Here is an 8,550-nt window from a genome sequence, read left to right on the forward strand (position 1 = left end):
TCCCTCCTTGAGCTTAAAACCATTCCCCCTTGTCCTATCGCTATCCACCCGAGCAGAAAGTTGATTCCCCTCCTGTTTATAATCCCCTTTACAATACCGGAAGGCTGCAATGAGGTCTCCTCACAGCCTTCTCTTCTCCACGTGAGTTGAGTCCAGCTCCCTCTGCCTAACTTCATAGGAGAGGCGCTCAGCCCTCAGAGCATTCCACGAATCGTCCTCCTCTGGAAGGAATGGAACTGCTTGTGGGGCTGTGGCTATTCCCAAAGGGAGAAAGCAAGGACAGCTTTCGATGTTTCTCCTTAGCTGCCTCCCTCGGAAGTGCAGACTGAGCTGTGCTCCTGGAGTATCGCAGCTCTTCTGCTACCACCCGCTGCTGCTGCCAGGGCAGTGGTACGGATTGCAGCTTGAGGTGCTCTGCGCAGGCAGCGGCACTTGGTTATCAAACAGGCTGCTGTAACACATTGTGTAGGTTTGGGTTTGTTTTTTCTTGTTTGTTTTTAAATTAAATCCAAAGCTGAGATTTTGCTTTCCTGTGAGCCTCACTCTGGAGAACAGCCAGTGCTCATGGAGGAGGAGGTATGCTGCAGGTCGCAGGGCTCTGTGCTGGGGCACAAAGAGTGCCAGCAGGGACGGAGCACCTGAGGGAGGCAGGCTGGGTGACAGGGCTCAGTACCTTGCTCCAGGCCCCTGCCTGTAATCCCGGGTCCATGGCTGGGGGAGCAGGGGCAGGCACCCAGGGGCCTTGATGTGACCTCACCACTGAGCCCCTTTGTGGGAATACTGGTGTGCGGCCAGGGCAAGGCCTAGCTGCCAAAGTAAGAGGCCTGAGTGATCACAAGGCTCCTGCAGAATTGCCTACAGGCCTCTGCTGCATGGCTCACCTTCCCTGCACCGTGCCTGGGGCTCAGCAGGATCCAGTGGTGGCACAGATGGTGACAGAAATGCTGCTATGGTGCCACAGTGCAGCCAGAGCTGCTCCATGGGGCCTCATCCCTGACCTTTCTGGGTATCCACAGGACTCTTATCCTTTCCCAGCCCAGAGGCAGAGACAGCCATCTTCCCACTCTACACTTTTGAATGTTCCCATTTCCTGTTCTGTTAGATTACCATCCCTGATATCTGGACATCCCTGCTTGTCCCACAGACCAAGGTGCAGGCCTGCATGGCAGACATGTAGAGGGCAGCAGGGCTCTGGGCAGAATAGCAATGATGACATGGCCCCATGGCCCTCAGAGCTACCACCACAGGGAGCACCTCCTCTACTCCCAGTCTCATCTACATGAGGCAGGTCCAGGGCTGGGACACTGTCCCTCAGCTTGCTGCCCCTAGACAGCGCCTGCCCCATCACAGATGGGATCGCAGCAGCAGTCATGCATCCCTTGTGCTTCCCTCCTCTTTGTGCGGAGCACTCTGAGCCTGCTCATCCCTAGTCAGCAATTTTTGCTGTTCATCTAGCTGGGGTTTGCAAAGGCTTTCACCCACACTCCTGCACCTCCTCCTCACGCCTTCCCATACAGAGAAAAATCAACACAAAAATTCCAGTCGTATACAGAAAAACATTCCAGCTAGGCTATTTTCAATGGTGCCAGCCTGGGTCAAGCAGAGCTGCCTGGAGTAGCAGGACAGTGCTCTGGGCTGGAGCCAGGTGCAAGAGCAGTGCAGGGAGGCTGAGGTGCAGCAAGGTGAGGTATAACAAAAGGGCCTCCTGCTCAGTAGCTGAAGATGTTAGTTATTTAACAGACATTGAAAAGGTCCAAGTTGGGAATCTCATTAAACCAGCATTAGGCTTTGTGCAAGGCAGAGCTAGTAACTTGGCTTCCTGCAGTTGCCAGGGGCTTTTGCTCTCCAGATGATAATGCACATGGATACACCCTGTTAAGAACCCACTTCCCATCTGCCACAACTGTCCTGGGAAGCTCTGCAGAGCCCAGGTATTGCTTCATTCCCCCTGCCCACACCCAGTTTTGCCTTACCAGAGATTTGAACTTGTAAAGTCACTTCCTAAGCAACCCACAATCCCTTCCCCAGGTAGCAGCTGAGCACAGAGATTATTCCATGCATTGCTGGAGCTAAGTTTGGGCTAAACTTGTCCAAAACACAAACCCTTTGCAGACTACTTACTGCCCTTACTTTAACAATGCCCAACATTGTAGGGGCATGAACAGAAAGACATAACTTAGCATTCCCTTTTGGAAATTAAAGTTTGATATCTACAAAAGCAAAACGGCCTGGAGGAAAGCAGATTTTCTGCAGTGGGATAGCCATTTTTTGTCTGCTTCACATCTCTCCGCTCCTCCCATACAAGGCCAAGGAAGAAGACATACAGTAAATCGGGGAATCATTTATACAGCAGAATCAGAAATGGGCTCTGAATCACAATCCAAAATGCTGAGTGACTACAGCCCTCAGTGCACCCAGCAGCTCCTGCAGAGCAGCTACGACTTCCAACTCAGCATCTCCAGCCAAATGCTGACTAAAAACTACTACGAATTCCTGCCTGCATTGAATTTAGATTAGAGTGTCTGAACTTAATGAGGCTTTGCTTCATCTGCAGGTACCCAAGAATCACACCCATTCACGAGCCAGCAAGATATATGTGGGGCTGACACAGCTGCAGGCTCCAAGGGGCAGGGCAGACCACACCCCAACTCCTCATAACCCACCCCCTCTGTGGGGTACTGCAGCAGGAGCTGCCCTGCTGCACCCCAAGGCCAGCAGGCTTGAGATCTGTGCTACGTCCCGCAGATGCTCCTGGGTGGTTTTAGTACCCCACCGGAATGGGCAAGTTGTTACCTGCAGCCTTTGGAGACCTGACTCATCTCACATCTTAAATCAACAACTCAAGTGTTTGTTACAAAGTTATTTATTAGAATATTACATTGCACTTAAAAAATAAAGGAGGTCTGACCCACGCAAGGATCATCTTGGCTTACACAAAGGGTGCAGAGACAGACCTCCAATAAATATAAATAGTATGTACAATTTATCTAAAATAAATATATAATTTAAAAGGAACATTCTCTTGTTAAATAGCTGTTACCCTCCCACCCCTCCTGTGCCTACGGAAGCCTCGAGCCTGCTCTCCAAGCCTTTCACAGTTTGTTCCCCTGCATGCACTGCGGTGGGCGGCCCCAAGTCGCTGGAGAGCCCCACGCGGCCGGCTCTGCTCAGAGCCTGCCCGAGAGCATTGCTCCCAGCCTCCTCCACCTGGAGGTCGCCGAAGCTCCCTGCAGTGGCACCGCTGCCTGGCAAGCCCCAAAGCGGCTCCGTCCTGCTGTGCTGCAGGGTCCCAGGGACGGGGCTAGCTCTGCGGCTCACATCTTCCAGGAGGTAGAACTGCATCAGTGCCAAGCCCTGAAATACAGCATCAAAGAAACGGTCACAGCCTGGCTATGCACTTAGTGCTTCATCTAACACATAGGATTTGGAGCAGAGCTGAGGCAGGCTGGTGGCACCCCAGCACCCGGTGATCACTGCCACATAGGAAGAGCACACCCAGCCACAGTGACAGAGAAACGCCATGGGGCACTCCCATGCCCAGCTGCAAGGCATTAAGTTGGAACAAGTAATGAGCAAAGAACAAGGGGGAGGGAAAAGGAAGCTTTTTATATATGTATATAAATAGAGGCAATATCTAAGGAGGGGAAATGACTCAGAGGATCAGACAGGGTACAGAACAAATTGTGGGGGGGCAGCGGGGAAGGCAGGGAAAGCAGTTTCACTACTGCTAAATGTCACCAAACCATGCAGCAACAGGCCCAAGGAGGGACGTAAAGAAGGCGGCAATAGAATCATAGAACCCTTAGAATTGAAGGACCCTCTGAAGGCCATCTAGTCTAACTGCAATGCATGGGGACATCCACAGCTCCATCAGTTTGCCCAGGGTCTGATCCAGACTTGTCTTGACAGTCTCCAGGGACGGGGCATCAACCACGTCACTGGGCACCACCATCACTGTAAAAGATGTTTTCCTTATATCTAACCTAAATCTCCCCTCTCTGAGCTTGAAGTCATTTTCCCTTGTTCTATCACCACAGACCCTGCTAAACAGACTGTCCCCTATTTTACTGTAGCTCCCTTTTAGATAATGAAAGGTCAGGAATATCAAAAGAAAGGGGTTTGAATGAGAAGCAAAGATGGCTGGGCCCAAGCAGGACAGCCTAGGCTCTCAGGCTACCAAACACATCAAGCTCATGCCTGGCTCTAGCACAGGATCACACAGTGGTCCCAGCCAGCAAAACAAGCAGAGCTCCCAGCACGCAGCAGTACCCCAGCCCCACCGCAGCCCCATGTCCAGCAAGGGCTCACCTCACCAGCACCTGGCATCTTCAGTGATTCACAGTGATGCCCAGCTTTATTTTTTCTTCATTTTCTACATCATAGACACCCCTCTTGTGACACCTGTGAGGCCAAGCAGAGATTCTCAGAGAATGGAGCAGCCGCCCCCACCACTCCTACATGCAGCCTTCCTGGGGACATGGCTCCAGCAGCACAGCCCCATTCCACCCACCTGAACATCAACAAGGCTGTGATGATGACAAGGCACAGCGAGGACAGGACCACTGCAACAACAGCGAGCGCTGTGGTGTGGTCATACGTGCTTGGGGGATGCTCTACAGGCAGCAAGAGGCCATGGCATCTCTCTCCATGATATCCTGGCTGGCATCTGGGGGGAAAAGAACAGATTTTAAGAATGGTGGTGGCCAAGCAGTGGGATGTTGGGTCCCTTACACCTAAGCACAAAGAAAGCTGCCTCTGTTCAGCCCTTGCTAGCACCCTACCCATTCCCCACAGACCCTACCCTGAACTTTCAGATCTGGTGGCACCACTGCCTGCTGATACTGGAAAGTTCTGCTGCTTCTGCATCCATATCCCAAGCATCACGTGAAGACTCTTGGCAAGGTCAGTTTAAGTCTCAGAGGGACAGAGAGTAGGGACACAGGAGAACCCAGCAGGCTGCCATAAGCAGGTTTCTGGAGCACACAGCAGTGGGCTGTGTGAGTCAGGTTGCAGCATGTGGGAGAAGAAAGCCTAGGGCTCAGTGCTTTGCTTGGAGCAAGGTTTCCCCTGCTCTTAGCCAACAGGCAGGTGGGAGGTTGCTCACATACCAGAAATAATGATCCTCGTCAGAGCTGTGGGGCAGCCACCCAAGCCCTCCCTGTGAGCCAAGGCATGCCAGTGTGACCAGCTGGATGCACCCAGCACCCACCCAGCACCACCAATGCTGTGCAGTGCCAAGCAGCAACATCAGCTCCTCCCTACATCCAGCTGTGCTGCCTGGGGCACAGCACCAGGGCCTCTTAACACCACTGCATGCCAACACTCCCACTCATGCAGTATAGCTGGGCACCGTGCCTCCAGCACTCCACCCAGCAGTACCCAGCCTCAGCCCCAGGATCTGCCAGAGGGAACAGACATTAAGAAGAGCCTGAGACAGAGTTGGCATAACTGAAACCAGCTGTGATTTGTGTGCTCCAGCCACCAAGAGCACTGGCCAGGCAAGCAGCCACAATCTGACACCAGTCACAGACATGAGGCCTTGTTACAGAAGGGATGGGGCTGTTTTTCCTAAGGACATCCCAGAGGTGGGCTGATGCCAGCACCAAGGGTGGAATATCCCTAACATCTGCATATCTCTATATGTCCCCCTTTGGCCTCTGGAACTAAGGGAACACCTGCTAGGAAGACAATGTGGTTGTCCCAGCCCCATGTGCATTGGCGCTGCTGCCTGCCTCACAGCGGAACAAGAGCCCCAGCTGATCCTGGAGCAGTCCTGAGAGCCCTGTTGAAGGGCCCAACAACAACTTTCTGATGGTCTCCAGGCACAGAACTCCAAGCTGTGCAGGCCCTGATCCCCACAAACCACCAGGCGTGAGAGCTGCTGGGCACTGTAAGCCAGGGAACTATTATCTTCCCTGGGCTCCAAGCTGGGTGGCTCAGGGGATTGATAGCAAAGAACAAAGCCTCTTATATCCGCCAGCTCAACCTCTGCCCACGTCAGCAGGGATCAGGCGCACACCCTTGGCCACCTCCTGAGGCAGCAGTGCTGGGTCAGGTGCCCAGGCAGTGAGCAAACTATTTCTCCTCTCTGCTTGCCTCCTCCAATTCCTGCTCTCCACCTGCACCCCCCCCCCACAGGGTGCGAGAGAGAACACACACACCCTTGTGCAGACACAGTCCCATCCCTCAGGGCTAGAGGGCCATCAGCACACAGCTTTGTCAGAGCATCTCCCAAGAAGCTGCCTCCATCCCGTCCGCTTAGGCGCTCAGTGACTTCTCTGGGCCTAACTACAGCTGAAGGGAAGTCAACTTCCAGGCATCTGCCAGTAACTTGGCCCCCACAGCGATTTTGCCTCCTCCAAACTCCACAGCCTCTGCTGAGCTCAGCAAGAGCTGATGGACTGACACCCTGCAGGCAAGGGGTGCTGGAGCTTCCACCCTAAGGACAGATGGATTTTGGCAAAGCCATGGTTGCTTGAAGGAGCAAATCCAGGCCAAAATTTCTCAGTGTTCTTCCAGCTGCACAGTGTGCAGAGAGGACACGGAGTCAGAGCAATCCCTGCACAAATGGGGAACAAGCACTAAAAATATCCCGTGCTCTTCCTTTGCGCTGCCTGGAGAATTCAAGGAACAATGACAAGGCTTCCCCGGCATGCAGCACTCACTCACATGCAGGATGGAGCACCCAGCTCTCTGATGTATTTGCATTCACCATGAATGCAGAAATCCTTGTACTTCCGCAGGCATGGGTCTCTCTTCTTCCCCAAGCCTTTTCCTTTTCTTCTTTTATTCCCATTCCCCTTCTTCTTGGGAGTAACTGGGCCTTGAGGCTTTGACAGGAAGGCAACTGAAAAACAATTTCAAAAGGAGAAAACATCGGTCACCTCAGTTTGTCATTTAAAGACAAGGCAAAGCAGCAAAGCCTCAGTGGCTGTGGCCAACTCAAGCCTGGCATTTGTGCAGCCTTTTGTTTTGTCTGCCCCCAAGCAGAGGTTTTTCCATCTTTCCAGTTTTTCACAAATATCATGGCCTTTCTGATTCATACAAATAATTCTAAAGGAAATAAAGGAGCAAGTAATCAAGAAACCAGGGTAAAAACAGAGCTTTATGCATCTCAAATGTTGCCATTATGCCCACCAGTTTCCACTGAACACAGACACACACACACACACACACACACACACACACACACAAATTGCTAATTGAGCCGTTATCTGGCTTTTATTTCCCTAGCCTTTTATAAGAGTCCATTCATGGCCCTGAGGGATGCTCCTTCCTGTGGTTACAACCATGCTTGCACACAGGACAAGAGCAGGATTAAAAGGGCAAAGCCAGGTCAATTTTTGGTTTTGCAAAACCAAGCAAACAGCAAAGGAAGCATTCCTATGAACTGTAGAGGTATTCTTTAATAGCAGGGCAGAAGCTGGTGGGGTTTGGTCTGAGGCCAGCTCCCTGCCAGGCTGATGGGAACTGGAGCACTAAGTTCCTTGCACACTCCCTACAGACACGGGGCAAACCAGCAACATACTAGAATAACTTAAGATGAGCAGGTGCCGGAGTAAGCCCCTCAGGCAGCCTCGCAGGCTGCCGATAACAGAGGGCACTCACTGCTTAGACAGGGACTGCTCAACTCTCCCTGAGCACTCTGAGTACTCAGTAACCACAGTGACACTGTGGAAACAGGAGCTGAGCGCTGTGCTAGCTGGGGAGGGGACACAGGGCAGCGGGCAGTACATCAAACCAGCTGGTTCCATGCTCCTGCCCAGCAGATCCCTCACACAGCAAGCCCTCGGCAAGCTCCTCCTCCCCACGCATGAGCCTCTGGTGCTGCAGAACTCCATCTGCACGTCTAGGAAGTCATTGCGCAACTTCAACATCCTTCAAGGATGAAGAAGGAAACTGATACACCAGGAAACCAGGGCTTGGAGAAACCCCCAAGCGCAAGGGAGGTACCAGGCTGCAGGCAGCTCTTCTAGGGCAAGGGTTGTCCTCTCACCTCCAGACACCCCACTGAGGGCCTCTGCTGTCATCATTCCCATCCCAGGGCTCTGCCCTGTGTTGGAAGTCAGAGGTGGAAAAACTGCTCCAGCCTAGGCATGTAGGGGGATACCAACAGCATCCTTGGTGTTTTGGGTCCAGGGGGGCTGCAGCAGGGGGTTGGAAGGGAACTTCAACATCGCGCAGACTTGTTTGCTCAATTTGAGGTGCTGAGGGAGCGCTCCACAAGGCTACTGCTGCCCTCAGAGCCACCAGCACTGGTGGGATGCGTGGAAGAGACCACCTCACTGCCCCTCACTTCCACACTGCCCCCCCGGGGGTAGGGGGAGATCCCCCAGAGCTTCCCAGGGCCGGGTCTCCTACGGGAGGGGGCTTTGCTCAGCTCGGCAGAGCTCACACTCAGCAGAGGGCAGAAAATCGACGAGGAGGGAACAGGGCAGAGCAAGGTGAGGGTGACCCACGCGGGGTTGAGCGCACACCGCCATGTGCCGGGTTACCGAGCTCCGGGCCGGGCAGACGCGGCTCCCCTCATCCGCACGCAGCCCCCGGGAC

General features: G+C 53.3%; 1 protein-coding gene across 1 annotated transcript; it reads right to left on the minus strand.

The window, feature by feature from the left end:
* Nucleotides 1–2,850: 2,850 nt before the first annotated feature.
* Nucleotides 2,851–6,848, minus strand: HBEGF (heparin binding EGF like growth factor; the record flags this gene model as incomplete). The annotated part of the gene is made up of 4 exons (XM_010718821.3): nucleotides 2,851–3,354; nucleotides 4,309–4,401; nucleotides 4,511–4,666; nucleotides 6,670–6,848. Coding segments are annotated over 3 exons (408 nt in total), but the record flags the coding sequence as incomplete, so codon positions are not given.
* Between the last annotated feature and the right edge of the window lie 1,702 nt (nucleotides 6,849–8,550).

This window comes from Meleagris gallopavo, chromosome 15, assembly GCF_000146605.3.
Source record: "Meleagris gallopavo isolate NT-WF06-2002-E0010 breed Aviagen turkey brand Nicholas breeding stock chromosome 15, Turkey_5.1, whole genome shotgun sequence".
NCBI classification, from domain to species: Eukaryota; Metazoa; Chordata; class Aves; order Galliformes; family Phasianidae; genus Meleagris; species Meleagris gallopavo.